The sequence below is a fragment of the Carcharhinus amblyrhynchos genome, chromosome 22 (assembly GCF_965287045.1).
Source record: "Carcharhinus amblyrhynchos chromosome 22, sCarAmb.v2.hapA, whole genome shotgun sequence".
In the NCBI taxonomy this organism is placed as follows: Eukaryota; Metazoa; Chordata; class Chondrichthyes; order Carcharhiniformes; family Carcharhinidae; genus Carcharhinus; species Carcharhinus amblyrhynchos.
In genome coordinates this window covers 34,040,415-34,061,940 of record NC_137345.1, presented here as the reverse complement: position 1 = coordinate 34,061,940, position 21,526 = coordinate 34,040,415, and the positions used below count along the sequence as shown (strand labels likewise).

Here is a 21,526-nt window from a genome sequence, read left to right as displayed (position 1 = left end):
GCAAGCATTAACCTGATCAGGGTAGCAATTTTACTGGAGGATAACTTTGATGCAACTTATTTCAGTGTCAAACTTGCATGGTGAGCAAATGGCTCAAGCCATATTTCTTTTATGCCAGTCTTTTAGCGCATGGAACTGTAGCAATTCCACCGCACACATTGATAGATGAAAGCAAGCTTGCACTTGCTGTAGTAGAGAACCAGTAGTGGATTTCACACTCGCATGCTGAGAAAATCCTGGTACATTTCAAAGGTTAATTTGAGCACATGACAGAGTTCATTAAGATGTGTAAGGTGCAGATTCAGATATAGCAAATGCATCATTTATGTACCAGAAGTATATGAAGACTTGAAGGGGCGGCATAATAGTTAGCACTGCTGCCTCACAGCACCAGGAACCCAACTTCAATTCGAGCTTTGGGTGACTCTGTGTGGAGTTTACACATTCTCCCTGTATCTGTGTGGGTTTCTTCCCACAGTCCATGCTAAATTGCCCTTAATGTCAAAGGTGTATAGGTTCAGTAGATTAGCCATAGTAAATGCGGAGGGGTATGAGTTCGTCTTGCTGCTGTGTCGTAAGGGGTGGGGGGTGGGGGGGGGTGCAGGGCGGGGCGGTGGCGATGTTCGATGAGATGCTCTTTCTGAGAGTTGGTGAAGACTCAAATGTGTCAAATGGTCTCCTTTATCGGGATTCTCTGGTCATTCCATCAAAAACTCTTTTTATGACAAATGTTAGTGATTGCCAATCAGCACCCTTTTTTCATGCAGTACAAGTTATTGCTCCCTTTGGACATTTGGTATTCCTTCCCTCTGTTGAGTGCAAGACAAAAGCTTTTCTTGATTTCTAAATGGCCTAACAACTAAGTGGGCCATATAGTTCCTTTCATAAAACACAGGGTATGTTTCTTAGTCCTTCCAGAAAGTAACAATCTTCAACCCTTTGAAAGAAATGGAAAATTTAATTTTTAAGAAGCAAGCATGTACTTACAAATGTAGAAATCCACCTGTGTCTACAAGCATCATAACAGAAATTGTTATCTTTTGATTGCAGCCCTGTTTTGAACCTTAAAGTCAAAATAACCACTTAAGTTCATGGTTAATGTTTTTTGTATAACCTGCCCCTCTGCATGGCTACTGATGGGGAATGGAAGAAGGGAAGCAAAAAAACCTTTTGTGGTGATGAAAGCTTGAGAAAGATGCAGAATTAGTGGCTACCACTAAGAATATGTTTCACAGGGATTACACATGTCTGTTACTAGTGTCTTGTCTTTTAATATGTATTCAGTGGGCATAAAATATCCCACTGCCTTCTACTGAGAAGAGCAGAGTTCCCCCGGTGCCTAGGGCAGCATGTATCCTTCAACCAACATTTAAACCTGGGTGGTAACATTGTTTTCTGTGGGACTTGCTGTGTGCAAATTGGCTGCTCTTGCTGTGTTTCAGCAGTGACGATATTTAAAAGTACTTAATTAGTTGTAAATTGGTTGAAATATCCTGACATTGCAAAAGGTCCTATGTAAATGCATTTTTTTTAAAGCATATTGATATCCAAGTCTAAATTAAGAGAAATTTGTCTGTCTTTAGTAATTGGGAATGTAAATTTTATTTTTTCAACTGTTTAAAGTTTATTTATTAGTCACAAGTAAGGCTTATGTTACATTGCAATGAAGTTACCGTGAAATTCCCCTAGTCACCACACTCTGGCGCCTGTAGAGGTCAGTGCACCTGACCAGCACATCTTTCAGACTGTGGACGGCACGGTAGCACAAAGGTTAGCACTGCTGCTTCACAGCTCCATGGACCTGGGTTCGATTTCCGGCTCAGGTCACTGTCGGTGTGGGTTTCCTCCGGGTGCCCCGGTTTCTTCCCACAGTCCAAAGATGTGTGGGTTAGGTTGATTGGCCATGTTAAAATTGCCCCTTAGTGTACTAGGATGCTTAGGTAGAGGGATTAGCGGGTAAAATATAAAGGGATATGGGGTAGGGCCTGGGTGGGATTGTGGTCGGTGCAGACTCAATGGGCCAAAGGGCCTCTTTCTGCACTGTAGACAATGTGCAAACTCCACACAGACAGTGACCTGAGCTGGGAATCGAACCCGGGTCCCTGGAGCTGTGAGCCAGCAGTGCTAGCCACTGTGCTAATGTGCCGCCCTGAAAACTGAACACAATATTCCAAATGTGGTCTCACCAACGTCCAGTATAGTTGCAGCATAACCCCACGGCTCTTAAACTCAAACCCTCTGTTAATAAATGCTAACACGCCATAAGCCTTCTTCAAGGCTCTATCTACTTGAGTGACAACCTTCAGAGATTTGTGGATATGTACCCCAAGATCTCTCTGTTCCTCCACATTCCTCAGAACCCTGCCATTGACCCTGTAATCCGCATTCAAGTTTGACCTACCAAAATGAATCATCTCGAACTTATCAAGGTTAAACTCCATCTGCCACTTTTCTGCTTAGCTCTGCACCCTGTCAATGTCTCTTTACAGCCTACAAGAGACCTCCACCCCTTCCACTACTCCACCAATCTTGGTGTCATCAGCAAATTTACTAACCCACCCTTCAGCCCCCTCTTCCAAGTCATTGATAAAAATCACAAATAGCAGAGGACCCAGCACTGACCCCTGTGGTACACTGCTGGTAACTGGCCTCCAGTCTGAAAATTTTCCTTCCACCACTACTCTGTCTTCTATGAGACATGATGTGGGTATGCTGGCGTTGGACTGGCGTAAACACAGTAAAAAGTCTGACAACACCAGGTTTTAGTCTGGACTAAAACCTGGTGTTGTCAGACTTTTTCTATGAGACAGCCAGTTACTTATCCAATCGGCCAAATTTCCTTCTATCTCACACCTCCTTACCTTCTTCATGAGCCTACCATGGGGAACTTTATCAAATGCCTTACTAAAATCCATGTATATGATATCAACTGCTCTACCCTTGTCTACACACTTAGTTACCTCCTCAATTCAATCAAATTTGTGAGGTAGGACCTACCTCTCTCGAAACGGTGCTGACTATCCTGGATTAAACTGCATCTTTCCAAAATGGCCATAAATCCTATCTCTCAGGACCCTTTCCATTAACTTACCGACCACCGAAGTAAGACTAACTGGCCTATAATTACCAGATATTTGCATGTTTACATTAGTTACCTGGACATTCAGGAACAATTTTGAGTAATACTACAATCCATTGCAGAATCTTTCTTCATTAAGCTTATTCAATAATTGAAATTGCAGTGATGCAATACCTTCAATTAAGTATTTTAGTATGGTGAGTACATCTGAAGTCATGCGTTTTGGAGTTAATCGCTAAACAGAATATCTGCAAAGTTTGTGTTTTAAAAGTCACATGAGACTATTGTACTAATTTATGTCTCCGATACAAATGAAAAGCCAATTTTGCACTTGTACCTCTAAATACAGGTAATCAGTTAAATCAAAAATTTTAATTTCACTATGCATTGAGAATAGTAGTCAGTTAAGTGTGGTTATTTTCTGTGATTGGGAGAAAACAATTAATGTATCTCTGTATATCTTGTTTTAAATATTTTTTCCTTGAAATCATCGGCCTGTTAAAAATGAACATTTGGGATCATGGCTGTATGATGAACTTCATGTGTTAATTTGACTGGATCTAGGTAATTAAAAACAATTATCCATGCTTTACACTTTTAAAGCAAAACAAACTTGTACCACAGTGGTATGAAATAATTGTTCTTGTCTGTTGATGGTGTGTGTAATTGTGGAAAAAGTGATGAAAGTGCAAAGCACTTCTATAAATCCGGTTTTTGAAAAGTGTAAGATTTTCCATGTTAAATGAGTGAGAGAGCTGAGCGTTTTGGATCTTAGCAAGTTACCTTACGCTTGGGTGCTGTCACAGCCCCGTAATGCCAGTATTTTTGGGTGAACATTTCATCACTTCAGTGAACACACATTAGAGAAAGCATATTCAGGATTTTTTCCTTTGCTTTCAAAATGAATTATCTTTAACTACAGTTGTTTTATTTTACATAAAATAGAGCTTTGTGTGGATATTTTCTGTTTGTGTGATACCTTTGCTGAGTTTGAAGTTGTTACTGGAATCTTGAATGGTAAACTACACTGATAAAAGTTGCAAGTAAACTGCCACTCGTGAAATCATTCTTCTATTGGAGAGTAACGTTTCCTCATATGGCTGTGCAGAAAGCTAGAGACTTGCAAAACTGGAATGTCATTCAGTTCAGTTACTGACAAGTGTGCAGTTCAGTGTCACCTCCCTATAAAAGGCTTTGTTAGCAGTCATAAACTAATCTTGTACAGATAAGGCTAGTGTCAGTTTGTTCAACCATGAAAGCTTTCTGCGGCACCAACCAGTAACACTATTGGAGGAATGTGCCCTTAATATAATTATCTGATGTAGTGGGCACTTGAATGCCAAAATACTGTCACAAGTCGAAGTCTACCAAAGGTTTGGCTTGTAGATAGTAAGGATTTCAGATCTTGTTTGACCTTTGCTAGCACAAAGGGATTCTGATTTTTTTTCCATTGAAAATGTATTGGAATTATTGAAATTTGTTATCAGTGCTTGATTTTTGGTATTTTAAACTATGTGCCAAAGTCTATCAGATTCTGTAATGTCTGATTCTAGAAGGCCAGTCCTGTTTGATCAAATTATTACTTTGATTTTTTTAAGTCATGGAAAACTCTCTTAAAGGATTGCACAGGAAAATGTTATGTTTCAGTTGAATTTTTCACAATGTTTGTTTGGCTTCTGAACTTTGACAGTTATCCGTTCTTGTGTGTATGAAAAGTAGCCAAACAAAATACCACCTCAGCAATATGCAATGCTGCTTAAATCAGTTTTAATGGAAAATGCAGTGATAGTTGGTTTTACAATGAAGCGACTTCAAGTTCAATGACAAAGGCTGTCAGTAATATCATTTCCTGCAGAGTTGCAGTATTCATAGTTATTTCTCACTCTCAGCCCCAAGACATCTAGCACAATGCAAGGGTTTGGTTTTCTTTGCTGAAACTGTACTTAAATACTTCAAAATGTGATGAAGCAACATGCTTCTGTAATTCTATTTTCTGTTCTGACCTTAGAAAGTATATTTCTGTCTGAAGAGGGATGATCTTTATTTTACTTTTTGAACTATGATTGCTACATGTTTTAGAGCTGAAAGAGGACAGTTAAAACAATTAAGTCTGTTTCAATTCACAATAACTATTAAACTTTAAAATTCATGAAGTTGCAGAGTTATCCTAAATACATTTACTTTCTAGCTATAGGAATGGTTTATATGAAGTGAAACTACTTTGTGGATAATGCTAACATTTTTTTTTGGGGAGTAAAATGAATTACTTGAGTGGTAGATGTGATGCATTCTGTAGTCACTGTTTATATACTTTGTTTTTGCAATGAATTAGGTCATTACTTTATGTTACACTATCAACAAAAATAAACTATTAGGAAGAGATATGTATTCTACTATGCAAATGCATGGCTTTTCAATCTAGTCACCTGCTGAAAATTTCTGTCAGAAGTTACTGCAATTTGAATTTTAGCGATAATTTCAGAGCTACATGGGAAAAATAAATGTTGTCATTAATGCTACCTTCCTAGAATCATCTGCCTGTTGTAGTCCGTTTCCAGAAAATAAACTTCATTGTGCTGACGTATTTCAGGTCCTATCTCACTCCTGTCCGAGATGAAGAAGCAGAATCACAGAGGAAAGCTCGCTCTAGGCAGGCCAGGCAGACAAGGAGATCAACTCAGGTCAGTGGCATTGCAGAATTTTAACCATTAGTCTTTAAAAGTTAGGAATTGATTCTGCTGAAGTGTTCAACACCTGAACATTGGAAGTATTTGGATTCTTACTCCTGGTCTATTGACAGTTGGAAAAAAAAAACACAAACATTGTCATGCAATTCCAACGTAGTTATTTTACAGCTTTAATTGGATTGCTGATTAATTCGTGTTGTGAGCAGAGGAAAAGTTGAAATTAATTTCGATCTTGGAGAAAGTAAATGTTTTTCGCCAACCATTGTACCAATCTTGTCAATTTGAATACTGATTGGAAAAATTATGTAATTGAAACTTTACATCAGCAAATGCAAATGTAGGAAATTTGCATGTAATGAAGTCTTAAGCAATTAATTTTCTTTTTTTCCCAAAATTATACTTTTTTAAACAAATTAATTTAAGCTCTTCTTCAGAATAATTTGATGTTCATTGTCATCTGTGCTAATCCTTGCTGTTAATTCTTACTGCTCTCAAATAACTAAGCAATTAATTTACTTTATAAATACTAAAACTGACTTCAAAGATCAATGTTATATTTTGACCTCTAGGTGTTTGTATGCCCAAAGTGTGACTCCTAACAGTCTCATTGATCTTTTTGGTTAAGAACTCAAAATTAAGTTGCAGATTTTAGCCTCATCAATGCTGAGATCACCATGGCTTGTCAACTGAGGTAAAGCAGTTAAGTTTGGAATTAAGTTTGTAGTTTACTGATTTTTTTTTAAATGTCAGAGTTCTAAATGTGAAAATCAAATATGCCAAGAAATATTCTGCTTGTACTGTTGAGACTTGGAGCTGCAAAAACGTACATTTGAGTTATATCAGGAGATCAATCCTTGGCATGTACTTAACACTGGCAAAAATAATTTGTCTGGCTGACTTTAAAGAATGAACACTCACACAGTTGTGTTTGCACCATAAGTAAAAGTATAAATTTGTCAGCTGTCAAAAGCTAGTTACTTTAACTGCCACTTGCAAAACCAAATTATTTCTGCATTAAAAATTTCTAAATTGGTGAAATATGAATGAATTAATTACCGACAAGAAACATTTGTAAGTAAATTGAGTTACATTTGCAGTTTTTGTAAGGTCAGTGCCATTGTATTCCCTTCTTAATTGTCCTGTGAAATTGTTACTTTGAAATTACAATTGGTTTTGAACCAAAAACTCCCTTCAATAGTGAGATGGCATTAACTGAAAGCTACCCTTTTGTAAAATTTAATGTGTAATTTGTCATGACGGCTTTGAAGCTAATTAAACATTGAATTGTACCTGCTGCACAGACTGTTTTAACCCTTATATGGTGGACGAAGAATTGCGAGTAGACTTCTTGATAGTACAATATTTATTGAGAGACACAATCAATAATCACCCACCCAGCCAACAATAAGTTATCTTAGAAAAATACTGAAGTTCAAGTTCAATACTACACCTTGACTTAATTTTGCATGACTGGCAAGTACACAGGCGGATATTGGCCTTTATCTGTGCGCTGGTTTCTGTAGTCCTCTGCATAGTCTGGTCCTTTAGTCTGGTCTGACACTCTGGCTCTGGTCTTCCTTCCTTCTCAGGTGTGGTGGCTCTCCTCATGCTGGTCGTTGTTGGCAATGGTTGCCCGTTGTTGTTGCTCGTTCGTGGGGTCAGAGATGAGAAAGATTCGTGGTTGTGCAGCAACCTTTATACGCCGTTGGTTTTCACGCCCCTTTTGGCCATTGCCTATCAATCAATCGGGACTTGATCACCCTGATCAATAAAGTCTAATCGGGTGCTGCCACACCAATCTCTGGGTGTGTCCCCAGTGGCCATGTCTGTAGATGTTGGAGGTATGTAGGGTACACACCTCCCTCCCACATAAGGGGTTACGGCACCTGTGTCTGGTAAACAACCCAGTTTGACCAGAAAGTTCCCTTTGCCTTGGAGATGGCCCTTTTTCTGTGCTTTTAGTTGTCTGAGCTGCAACCTGTTTATCTCTGTCTTTTAGGCTGCAGCCTGCTGTTTTAATTCTTGCCCAATTGTCCCAGAATGCTTCATAAATCGCCATTTTAGGTGGCTCATTTGGCCACAATTGATACTGGTATTGCACAGAGAAAGGGAAAAGATAGACCGATAATGGTATAGAATATTAGAACAGAATTTACCTGTTGCGTTGAAAGTGCTTGTAAAGAATAGGTAAGTAGAAGAAGCAAGTGAGAAAAAATGTGTCAAAATTAGAATTGGAAATTGGCAAACTAATTAGTATTAGCCACCCACTCAAGACATTAGAAAGCCATTGATCAATAGAGCTTCAGTAATTTTCAATGTGATAACCTAGGACTTAAATATGGAAGCAGTTAAGTGAACAGACAGTTAGTGGAATTTAAATTCAGTCAAAATCTGAAATAAAGTCCCATCTGGTTCACAAATGTCCTTTAGGGAAGGACATCTGCTATCCTTATCTGGTATGGCTACTAATGACTCCTAACCCACAGCAATGTGGCCTAGTAAGCCACTTAATTATATCGAAGTGTTACAAAATCTGCAAAAAGGAAGAAAACTAGATGGATCACCTGGCATCAATCTAAGTACAGGAAATGACAGTGGCAAAACCAAAGTGGCTTGGTGGCACAACTAATGACCGAGCTGGCCAAGTCCTAAAGGACATGGCTCCGAGACTGCAGCTTCAGCAGTATCGCGGGAGCCAACAACAGGGAATGACCTTCTTGACCTCATCCTCTGCAATCAGATGCATCTGTCCATGACAGTATTGGTAAGAATGACCACTGCACAATCCTGATCGAGATAATGCCCCATCATCATGTTGAGGATATCCTCCATTGTGTTGTGTGGTGCTACCACTGTGTTAAATAGGACTGCTTTTAAACACATCTAGCTATTCAAAACTGGGCATCCATGAGGTACTGTAGACCATCAACAGCATCACACTTGTATAAAACCTTAATGTGACACCGCATGGCCTGGCTCTACCATTTCCATCCGTCCAGGGAATGAAACCTGGTTCAATGAAGCATGTGGGGGGGGTGGGGGGTGTGGCGTGCCAAGATCAGTATTGGGCATACTTAAAAATGAGATTTCGTCCTGATTGAGCTTCATTAGAAGATTACTTGCATCCCAAGCAACAGAAGTAGTAAACAATAGACAGATGAAAATGATCCCACAACCAATAGATCAAATTGAAATTCTGCAGTCCTGCCACATCCAGTTGTGAATAGTGAAGCCCAGCATATCGATGCAAAAGATGAGATTGAAGCATTTGCAGTTGTCATCTTCAGCCAGAAGTGGCAAGTGAATGATCCATTTTGGCCTACCCCTGTGGACCCTAGCATCAGAGGTGCTAGTTGTCAGTCAATTTGATTCATTCCACGGCATATCTAGAAATGGCTGAAGACACAGGGTACAGTAAAAGCTGTGGGCCTTGACAAAATTCTGGCAATATTACTGAAGATGTGCTCCAGACCTGGCCAGACTCCCTGTTTAGATACAGCTGTAACACTGGCATCTACCCAGCAATGTGGTAAATTGTGCAGCATGTCCTGTCCGTGCAAAGCAGTCCTGGTCAGTTACTGCCCCTTCAGGGCAAAATGGAAAGTGTCTTTGACAGGGCTACCAAGTGACACTCAGCATTGTTTGGAGCCAAAACACACGAAGGAAAATGGTTTTTTGTTGGAGATCAATCATCTCAGGCCCAGGGTGTCACTTTAGGAGTTGCTGATGGTGGTGTCCTAGGCCTAACATTCTTCAGATGTTTTGTCAGTGACCTTCATTGATGAGCTTTTCTCCATCATAAGATTAGAAGTGGGTATGTTCTTGAATGATGCAATTTTCACCATTGTGACTCTTCAGGTTCTGAAGCAGTCTATGCCTATATGCAGCAGGACCTGGACAATATTGTGACTTGGGCTGATGTGTAATGTGATTGTTAGTTGCCACTTAAGTGCCAGGCAATGATCATCTCCAACAAGAGGGAATTTAACAGTCTCCCTTTGACATTCAGTGGCATTACCATCACTGTATCCTCCACTATCAACATCCTAGGTGTTACCAATATTCTGGCTTTAAAATACTGCCAGAGACTAGGAAATCTGCAGAGAGTTTCTCACTTCCAGACTCCACAAATCGGTCCACCTTCTGCAAGGCACAAATCAATATTGTGATGGAATATTCTGCGCTTGCCTGGATGAATGCAGCTCCAACAATATTCAAGAAGCTTGACACAACCCAGGGCAAAGCATCTCGCTTGATTAGCACTCCATCCACCACCTTCAACATTCATCTCGTCCTCCACTGCAGTGGCAGTAATGTGTGCATTCTACAAGATGCACTGCAGCAACTCACCAAGGCTCTTCTGATTGTATCTTCCAAACCAGGTTGATAGGGTTGTTAAGAAGGCGTACGGTGTGCTAGCTTTTATTGGTAGAGGGATTGAATTTTGGAGCCGTGAGGTCATGTTACAACTGTACAAAACTCTGGTGCGGCCGCACTTGGAGTATTGTGTACAGTTCTGGTCACCGCATTATAAGAAGGATGTGGAGGCATTGGAAAGGGTGCAGAGGAGGTTTACCAGCATGTTGCCTGGTATGGTGGGAAGGTCTTATGAGGAAAGGCTGAGGGACTTGAGGTTATTTTCATTGGAGAGAAGAAGGTTACGAGGTGACCTGATTGAGGCATATAAGATGATCAAAGGATTGGATAGGGTGGACCGTGAGAGCCTTTTACCTCGGATGGTGATGGCTAACACGAGGGGACATAGCTTTAAATTAAGGGGTGGTAATTATAGGACGGATGTCAGAGGTAGGTTCTTTACTCAGAGGGTAGTAAGGTTGTGGAATGCCCTGCCTGCAGCAGTTGTGGACTCGCCAACTTTAAGGGCGTTCAAATGGTCAGTGGATAGGCATATGGATAACATTGGAATAGTTTAGGTTAGAGGGTCATTGGATTGGTTCCACTGGTCGGCGCAACATCAAGGGCCGAAGGGCCTGTACTGCGCTGTAATGTTCTATGTTCTAGACTTGCAATCCCTACCACCCAGGACGGGGGCATCAGAATTCCACCACCTGCAAGTTCCCCTCTTGAATTATACCATCCTTACTGGAACTGAATCACCATTCCGTCTGTCGCTGGCTCAAAGTCCTGTGTGCTGGGTCCTGGATGTTCCTGCAACATATTTATGGCAGCATTCAAGAAGGCTAAAAACTCCACCACCTGCTCGAGGGCAATTCGGGATGGGCAACATGAACAAAATTTTTAAAATTCCATTGGAACACTTGGACACGCTTGGGGGTCCCTAACTCTTGATTTTGCCAACATCCACCCAAACTTTGTAATCAGGTCAAGAGTCTAATAAGGATAACATAAAAACATAAGAAATAGGAGCAGTAGTAGGCCATCTAGCCCTTCGAGCCTGCCCCGCCATTCAATAAAATCATGGCTGATCTGAAGCGGATCAGTTCCACTTTCCCACTTTCTCCCCATAACCCTTTATCCCTTGTCTATCAGAAACCTATCTACCCGGGACTTAAATATATTCAGCGAGGTAGCGTCCACCACTTCAATGGGCAGAGAATTCCAGAGATTCACCACCCTTTGAGTGAAGAAGTTCCTCCTCAATTCTGATCTAAACTGCCCCCCCCCCCCACTTATCTTGAGGCTGTGCCCTCTAGTTCTGTTTTCCTTTCTAAGCGGGAAGAACGTCTCTACCTCTACCCTATCTATCCCCTTCATTATCTTATACGTCTCTATAAGATCCCCCCCTCAGCCTTCTAAACTCCAACGAGTACAGACCCAGTCTATTTAGTCTCTCTTCGTAGGCTAACCCCCTCATCTCCGGTATCAGCCTAGTGAACCTCCTCTGCACTCCCTCCAAGGCCAATATATCCTTCCGCAAGTGCGGCGACCAAAACTGCACACAGTACTCCAGCTGCGGCCTCACCAGTACCCTGTACAGTTGCAGCAAGACCTCCCAACTTTTATATTCTATCCCCCTCGCTATAAAGGCCAACATTTCATTTGCCTTCTTGATCCCTGCTGCACCTGCAGACTGGGTTTTTGCGATTCGTGCACAAGGACTCCCAGGTCCCTCTGCACTGTAGCATGCTGCAGCTTTTTGCCTTTTAAATAATAATCCCTCCTACTATTATTTCTACCAAAGTGGATAACCTCACACTTGCTAACATTATACTTCATCTGCCAGGTCCTCGCCCGCTCGCTCAGCCTATCCAGATCCCTTTGCAGACTTTCCACACCCTCCACGCAATTTGCTTTTCCACTCATCTTCGTGTCATCAGCAAATTTCGTCACTCTACACTCAGCCCCCTCCTCCAGATCATCTATGTAAATGGTAAACAGTTGAGGCTCCAGCACCGATCCCTGCAGCACTCCACTAGTCACCAACTGCCAACCAGAATTGCACCCATTGATTCCAACTCTTTGCTTCTTACTAGACAGCCAATCCTCTATCCACGCTAACACCTTACCCCCAACTCCGTGCACCCTAACCTGCAGCAACCTTTTGTGAGGCATTTGGAATGCATACTTTGATCAACATTTACTTATTGACCTTGACTTAAAGTACCATTGATCACTGTTTTCTCTTGCATTCTGCTCTGACACCACAGGGTCTGATCTGGGCCTGATTCCTTTAAATTATTTCACACTTGGTGTGTCCGAGGCATTCACATTTTTTCTTTCCTCTTTCCACGTTATCTGTCCTTGTGTGGAGCTTTTCTGTGTAACTGATTGTTCGACATTGATTTTTAATGGCCCAGCTAAATTGGAGGCCCTTGTCCTGCATTGTTTAAACATGGAACATTGACTGTGTGAAAGAGATTTTTGTCATCTTGTGACTGTAAATTCTGATCTGTTGTGCGCAGTTTGCAGCAGAGGCAGAATGTATCATTGAGAAAAACAATAAAATGGATAAATCTAAGGAACAGTTTAATATGCTTACTGTTCAATAGGCCCAATCATAGGCCGCGCACAAGATCGGTTCTCAATTCTTCTATAGTTCGGGCAGAAATACTCGGTCAAATGCTGAAGCAAATAGAGAAAAACTGCACCATGATCTTTATTGCTACCATACCCAGCCACTGGATGGCGGCACATTCTGGATTATTTCACTAATTTTAAGCATTAGTTTTAGTTTGTCTAACACTGTTTTTGTGTGCATGTCCAACAGGTGGATGTGTGTATAGTATGTGGCTGAGGAGAGTTGTAATGTTTTTACTTTTGTGTGCGTTTGTTACTCCCTTTCAGCCTACACCACTGGCTGGCAGCAATGTGAAATCGAGAACCAAATGTATATCTTCCCCTGTTCGTTCTTACCCTCACTGTCAGCAAGTCTTCATTGGTGTTTCCTTATGATGACGCTCATAGACTGCCTCCCTTGCAGCCTCAGACTAAAGATGTCACAGACAATATAGCATGCAGGCCCACTAGCTCTCAACCAAACTCTCAGCTATAAACAGATATCCACTGACTTGTGGATATCTTGAGAGTACTGAAGGCCAAGAGAATAAACGCTGACAAAAAGGTAGCTGATGTCTGAGTATGTCTTCTTCCTGCAAGAAAACCAGTGAGAAATGTTGTGACTTCATTTGAACTCAGTCAGGGAGGTTGAAGGTGACTTTGGGCAGCCCAACATCTCCAAAGATTTTACTGGGGTTTACACCCTGGTAGTGATCCACCAGTTTTCCTGCAGTGTCTTTTGATGAACCACTTCAAATCTTATTGCAGACGTATTCCTAGGTGAGAATCTCTGGGTTAAACCAAGTTCACAATCACAAATTTAACATTGTAGGAGGAGGTCATTCAGCCCATCGTGTCTACACCAGCTCACTGAGTGAACAGTTCACTTCATGCCATTCTTCTGCCTTTTCTCAGTAATCCTGTTAAATTAATCCTAATTTTTAGCTAACTTAATCTCTTTATGCTTCAATTGAACCTGCTTCCACCACACTCTCAGGCTATTCCAGACATTTACCACTTGCTGCATGAATCACTTTCCCTTGTACTGCTTGTACTGCTTTTGTCAATTACTTCAATCTGTTTCCCCCTCATTCTTAATCCTTTCACAGTGAAAATAGTTTTCCCCTTGCAACTCTGTCCAGACCCCTAATGGTTTTGAATACCTTTATCAAATTTCCTCTCCACCTTTTCTCCAAGGAAAACCATCTTAGCTTCTCATGAATGATTTCTGCAATCTCCAACACCTTCACATCCTTCCTAAATTGCAGCACCCAGAACTGAACACCGTACTCCTGCTGATGTTCTGCTAGTATTCTATGCAAGTACTGCATAACTTTACTCATATATTCTACCCCTATTAATAAAGCAACATGCTTTATTAGCCATTCTCTCAAGTTGTACTGGCACATTCAATGACTTGTGCAGATGTACTCCCAGATCCCTCTACTCTGCACCCCCTTTAGAATTGTGCCCTATAATTTTGTTATTTTTCCATCTCTTCCTACCAAAATGAAGTTACTTAAAATGTAAATAGCAGAGCAGTGATACAGTAGCCGAATCTTGACTTGTGATCCAGTACAGAAGCGTAGTCTTGATGTTCAGAGAAGTCCAGAGATTTAAAGCAATATTCAAGAAAAGATCCATTGATCACTCTGAATCCCTTCCCTGATTCCAAAATTAAACTCAACTTTTTATTGCAATAGGCCAAGAACGTTCATGTGGACGTGAGAGCAGGATGGCCTGTTGCAATGTTCCAGTGAAGCCCAAAGCAAACTAGCGGAACAACACCTCATCTTCCAATTAGGCACTTTACAGCCTTCCAGATTTAACATTGAGTTCAACAACTTAAGAACGTGAACCCTCTCCTCTACTTTCATCCCATTTCCACTTTATTTCATTTTATTTTGTTATTTTTGTTAATTTTCTGTTCTTCCATCGTTCCATTTTTTTCACCTTTTCTAAAATCTTGCTTTCCACCTTTTTTCTCTGCCTCTGTCTCCCTTCCCTGAAATTTGTTCTTTGCCCACTGTGAAAATTGAATCCCAGCCTCCATGCCTTTAATGTACTGAGCAAGCAGCTATTTTGAGAGTGCAGCGGAAGATGGTTTGACCTTAATTGGGACCTAGTTCTGTCATTGAGGTGCACTCAAAATCTAAAGTACAGAAATGTTAATTTCAAATGCCCCACTCCAAATTTTCTTCTCTGAGGTTTGCACACCCCTGGAAATGTAACAATGCAACATGCATGTCCTGTAATATCAACCTTTACTCAAGAATGTGCTTTTCTTATCTACTTGTGCCTTCGGTTTAATTTAAAAACCTAATGACTTTCTCATGACTTTAAATCATTCTTAACTTGGATGTTGAATTGCATCATTTTTTTATGGCCCTGTCAATAGTTTACCCTGGAGCCACTCATATTTCCCTGATACAAACATGAACAAAAAAAAGCTGATTTCCAGAGATGAAGGTGAGTGACTTTCCTTGAAGATAAGGCAGCATTTGACCAAGCATGGCATTAAGATTGGGGTTAATGTGAATGTACTGGCTGGAGTCACACCATGCATGGAGAAGGATGGCTGTGGTTGTTAGAGGTTAATTATTCTCAGTCCCGCGACATTGCTGCTGGTGTTCCTCAGGGCAGCATCATAGTGTACAACTTCAACTTCAGTTGCTCAAACAATGACCATCGTACGATTAGAAGAGGAGATGTCAGCTGATGTTTTCACAATTCTCAAATCCATTTGCAATTTCATACTGAAGCAGTCCACAACTATGCAACAATACCTGGAGAACATTGAGACTTAGGCTGATTAGTAACATTCATGCCATTCAAGTGTCGGGCAATGACCACCTTCAGCAAGCGAGAATCTAACCATCACTGAATTTTGCCCATCATGAGCATCACCTTTAACTGGAAACTTAACTATAATACATATTCCTGTTGCGGTTATGAAATTAGGTCAGATTTTGGGAATTCTTCAGCAGAACACTCCACAGACTGTTTAGCATCTACAATGCACAAGGAGAATGATGGAATAAGAGTCCAAGTGACTTCTTCAGAGCTACAAAGAGTCATACGGACTCGAACATTAACTCTCTTGCTCTCCACAAATGCTGCCTGATCTGCTGAGTTTTGCCAGCATTTTTGGTTTTTATTTCAGATTTTCAGCATCCACGGTTTTTCGCTGACTTGGAACTAGTTCTGTCACAGTAGCTGGGTGAATAACCTGGAACTCCCTAACTTTTGAAACCATATTTGAATTATTTGTAATTGTTTGGTGTGTGTTGTTAAACTAGGGTGTAACATTAACCGACCTGCAGGAAGCTGAGAAGACATTCAGTCGATCTCGTGCTGAAAGACGAGCTCGGGAACAACAGGAGAAGGATGAAATGGAAAAGCAAGATGTAGAAAAGCAGGATGAGGAAGAGAAGTCGCTAATTACACAAGATACTGAAGATTACAGACAAAGATTGAGTAGAAGCCAAGAAGAAGAGGTAAATTGAATTCATGGTGATATTTCCAGCGCAATTGAGTAGTTAAATAATTTGGAGTAATCAGAATGTGATGTAATCTAAAAGTGTTTGAAGTTGCTGTTAAAGTTAAATTTTTAGTTCCTGAAGGGCATTGAGACAAAAAGCAGCATTTAGTCTGCAAACTGATTGCTTTTAACAGACTGGAGATTAAACCCAAGACCTCTCTGGTCTTGAAATTTCAGCACTGATAAAACAATTGTTTTCAGCAGAATTTTAGTTAATGCAAATCGTTATAAAGTTTGAAATCAATAGGAGAAAGAGTAAGAAAAAGTACTAACCAAATAAATTTTAGTTTGCTTTATGTTCTTTTTTATTTAGTTTCATTGCCAAAGCATCAGATTACTAGAATTACTGAACAAATTTATGAGAGAGAATGAACTTAGTCGGCACAGTGCAATGGTCTGCATGCATTATTGTGTGCCCTTTTGAGAAATCTTTTCTTGATGCAGACAATGCATTATGGAGTGCAGCTGTAGTGATGCCATCCAAATTTCCAAACATATTAAATAATTCTCACAAACAGCAACTAGGAATGTAAACACTAAAGAACATTATAGAACAAAGTAAAGAGTGGGATGTAGATATGTAGTAAAATATCATGGTGTCATGATCCCAGACCAGACCCCCGGTTTTTGGTAAACTCTGGCCAGGGATCAATAACATTTTGTTTAAAGTTGGCAGAATTTTGAGTTTCAAGACACTTGCTAAGAGAATAAAGCCAGATGACTCATGGGTTTTGAACAAGCAAAAATAAACTTTACTACACAAGGTCAAAAAAGATAAAACAATTTACAGTTTCTAATGCATGCTAACAGTCTGGGTTAATATGAAGTACATGGGAACTAACAGACAAACTGAGGTGGAACACAGAATAGTGTACAATAAATAGCAAATTTCTCAGCAACCCACCCAGATGTCTGTAAACACTGGCCAGAATTTTCTGGCTGTTCACACCAATGGGATATTCTGTTCCTGCTAATGGTGCACCCACTTTGGGTTTTGTGGCGGCAACAGGTACGTTCAACGGGAAATCCCATTAACGACGGTGGGACCAGAAGATCCCACCACAAGCCAGTGATGAGCTGCCTCCAATGCAGTGAAACATGAGGCAGACGGCACGAAAAGTCCCACCCTGTGACTCAACCATTCTTGTTGAAACTCTGCCTCCTTCATGAAAGCCTCCAAACTTTTCACTTTCAAAGATCATTATCTGAATTCTCTCAAAGCCTGTCTACCTTTTAACTGCTTCAACAACTGCATATCTCACAAGGTTTGCATCTCATCTCCTGAGACTCCATTCCCCAGAATTTCTGAGTCTGTACAGCAGGCTCTACTTGTGCAATTTCAGCTCTTAAATAACTGGCTAGTTTCACTGGGCTGAAATTGCCCTTGGATTTCACCAAGTTCCAATCTTCCCAGTTACACCATGGGTCCCAGGGATGCTGCTTCTGATCCCTGACCCTTTCCAGTGTGGAACCAGCAGCTTTCTGCCCCCCATTATTTCTTGTCCGTCCTAAACACACACAGCTATTAAATGGCCCCTAGAGCTAAGGGTTATTTGCTGCCTGGAGCCTGCAAACAGCGACAGCTTTTCTGTACAGCCTTTTCGTCTACTATTTCCCCCAGCAAACACACACATGAATTGAAGCACTGGAACTTTCTTAAGAACATAAGAAATAGGAGCAGGAGTAGGCCATCTAGCCCTTCGAGCCTGCCCTGCCATTCAGTAAGATCATGGCTGATCTGAAGTGGATCAGTTCCACTTTCCCGCTTTCTCCCCATAACCCTTAATTCCCTTGTCTATCAGAAATCTATTGACCCGTGACTTAAATATATTTAACGAGGTAGCCTCCACCACTTCAATGGGCAGAGAATTCCAGAGATTCACCACCCTCTGAGAGAAGAAGATCCTCCTGAACTCCGTTCTAAACTGCCCCCAACCCCCCCTTATTTTGAGGCCGTGCCCTCGAGTTCTGTTCTCCTTTCTAAGCGGAAAGAATCTCTCTACTTCTACCCTATCTAGCCCCTTCATTATCGTGTAAGTCTCTATAAGATCCCCCCTCAGCCTTCTAAACTCCAACAAGTACAGGCCCAGTCTATTTAATCTGTCCTCATAAGCTAACCCCCTCATCTCCGGTATCAGCCTGGTGAACCTTCTCTGTACTCCCTCCAAGGCCAATATATCCTTTTGCAAATAAGGGGACCAGAACTGCACACAGTACTCCAGTTGCGGCCTCACCAGTGCCTTGTACAGTTGCAGCAAGACCTCCCTGCTTTTATATTCTATCCTCCTCGCTATAAAGGCTGACATTCTATTCGCCTACTTAATCACCTGCTGCACCTGCAGACTGAGTTTTTGCGATTTGTGCACAAGGACCCCCAGGTTCCTCTGCACAGTAGCATGCTGCAGCTTTTCACCCTTTAAATAATATTCCTTCCTACTATTATTTCTACCAAAGTGGATAACCTTACATTTGCTAACGTTATACGCCATCTGCCAGGTCCTTGCCCACTCACTCAGCCTATCCAGATCTCTCTGCAGACTTTCCGTGTCCTCCACGCAATTTGCTTTTCCACTCATCTTTGTGTCATTAGTAAATTTTGTTACCCTACACTCTCAGCCCCCTCCTCCAGATCGTCAATGTATATGAGGCCCCAGCACCGATCCCTGCGGCACTCCACTAGTCACCAATTGCCAACACATGACCAGAAAAGCATCCATTGATTCCAACTCTCTGCTTCCTGTTAGATAACCAATCCTCAATCCACGCTAACACTTTACCCCCAACTCCGTGTACTCTAACCTTCTTAAGCTCCAGTCATCTTCAAGACGACAAAGCTTTCCTGGGCTCACTGGATGCTTTAAAATTAATTATATCTCTATCTCCCAAAATGAAATAGATCTCTGTACGTATTTCTTTGCAAGCAGTGCAGAAACCTCACCTCCAATTCTCTAGTTAAGTAAACCCACCTGTTGTTTTACGATTTTATATTTCTAGCTGTTAGCTTCCTTTAGTCAACATGGTCCCAACTTTTTATGTATCATAGCCCTTAGTTGCTTTAGTTGTATTTATCCCATTTTCTCCAGTTCAACCATAATCTTATGAATTATTTTAAAATTGCTTCTAATGTATTACTATGAACAGTTAACTAGATTTAAAATGAGGGGGGAAATTTGAAAAAGTTTTTAAAAAGTAATTACAATGGAGACACTTAACAGCACTCCACACACAGGTCTGTTGTTCAGCAATAGTTAAAAGTTTATTTATTAAAGTTTATTAGTCACAAGTAAGGCTTACATTAACACTGCAATGAAGTTACTGTGAAATTCCCCTGGTTGCCACAGTCCGGCACCTGTTCGGGTCAACGCACCTAACCAGCACATCTTTCAGACTGTGGAGGAAACCGAAGCACCCAGAGGAAACCCACGCAGACAAGGGAAGAACATGCACACAGACAGTGACCCAAACCGGGAATCGAACCTGGGTCCCTGGCTCTGTGAAGCAGCAGTGCCGCCCCCTGTAAACCTAATTACACCTAATTAACAAGGTGTTATTTATGGCATTTCTAAAAGCAATTATGAGGACAGAAATGGGTATGTTCTCACCTTATCCACTTATTTTGCTGGCACTGGGAAGTTTGGCGATTGGTTGCGAAGTGGCACATTGCAGCCTGTGATGAAGCATTGAGTGACAGATTGACACATCAGAGTTTCAGCTTTCATTCTGCCTTCGCATTAAATTCTCAAGTCATGTTCAATTTCAGAGGGGTAGTGAGGGTGAACACTTAAGAGCTCTCCATCCAAAACTAAGTGGTTAGACCAATTCAGAGAACATTTAGGAGTCAGCCATATTGCTCTGGATCTGGGGCACATGGAGGCCAAATCAGGTAAGGATGGAAATTTCCTTCTCTAAAGGACGGTCATGAGCCAGATGGGGATTTACAACAATTGATGATTTTGGTCATTTTAATTCCAAATTTAGATTTTTTTTAATTCCACATTTGTACTTAAAATTCAAATTTCAACATCTGTTGTGGTGGGATTCAAACCCAGATCATCTGGGCAACATTATGATTACTGGTCTAGTGATAATACCACTGAACCCTCATATCTCCTTCTCTGCATCTAATTGAACTTGGGCTTCAATATTATTGTGTCCAACCTTCTATTTTTGTGCTTCAGTGAAGCATAGAACAGCTACATCATCCAATGTACAGTTGAACAAAGAACAAAGAAAAGTGCAGCAAAGGAATGGACCCTCAGCCTTCCATGCCTGTGCAGATCATGATGGCCCAATTAAACATAAACAAAAAGCCTTTTGCCCTTACTCGGTCCATATCCCTCTATTCCCTCCCTATTCATGTACCCAGCCAGATGCCTCTCCTCATGTTTGTAAGTTTTCTGCCATTTACAGTATAACCTCTGTGTTTGGCACCTTGAGTTTGTGCTGATCACTGCAGGAGCTGCTCAGTTAGACACACCCCATCTATTCTTTCCCTGTAGCCCTATAATTTTTTTCTGTTGAAATTATTATTCAGTTCTCCTTTTGAAATCCATGGTTGAGTGATTTCACTATACCGTGATGGAGTGTATTCCAGATTGTAATGATACTTTGTCTTTAAGCAATGTAATTATCATGTTTATTGTGCCGAATCTGCTTTAGCAGTTTTTTTATTACCAGTGCAGCCGCATCTATATCTGGCAGTGATCCTTACCTGATTTAATTGTTACTCCAGCGGCATAAAAGTTTAAAGTTTTAAAGTTTGTTTATTCATTAGTCACAAGTAGGCTTACATTCACAAAACAATGAAGTTACTGTGAAAATCCCTAGATGCCACACTTTGGTGCTTGTTTGGGTACACTGAGGGAGAATTTAGCATGGCCAGTTCAACTAACCTGCATATCTTTGGACTGTGGGAGGGAACTGGAGACCTGGAGGAAACCCATGCAGAGAATGTGCAATCTCCACACAAGTCAATGACTTAAGCAGGGAATTGAACCTCAGTCCCTGGTGTTGTGAGGCAACAGTGCTAACTACTGGGCCACCTTGTGGCCTAATTGCTAGAATTTTGGTTTTAATTTGAACTAATGCTGCTGTGTTATTTTAGAGATCCCCCTGGGGTTTTGCACAGTAGGACTTGATAGGGTTGATTGATGGTAATATCAGGTGACCGAGTGGCGTTAGATTTACACAGAACTCAAGCTTTATTACTTTTTGGGAGCTGTTGAAAGAAGTAGTAGCTCT

The 21,526-nt window shown here is 41.1% G+C and overlaps 1 protein-coding gene across 6 annotated transcripts in view; it reads left to right on the top strand.

The window, feature by feature from the left end:
- Positions 1-21,526, top strand: part of LOC145357047 (protein phosphatase 1 regulatory subunit 12B-like) — a 235,361-nt gene that overhangs the window by 95,967 nt on the left and 117,868 nt on the right. For all 6 annotated transcript variants that reach the window (XR_013889240.1, XM_080210108.1, XM_080210109.1 and 3 more), the window contains 2 exons: positions 5,670-5,760; positions 16,044-16,241. Coding sequence is in view for 5 of the 6 variants with exons in the window: in XM_080210108.1 (XP_080066234.1) it covers positions 5,670-5,760; positions 16,044-16,241 (289 nt within the window). In the remaining variant the exon portion in view is untranslated. The remainder of the gene's footprint in view (positions 1-5,669; positions 5,761-16,043; positions 16,242-21,526) is intronic.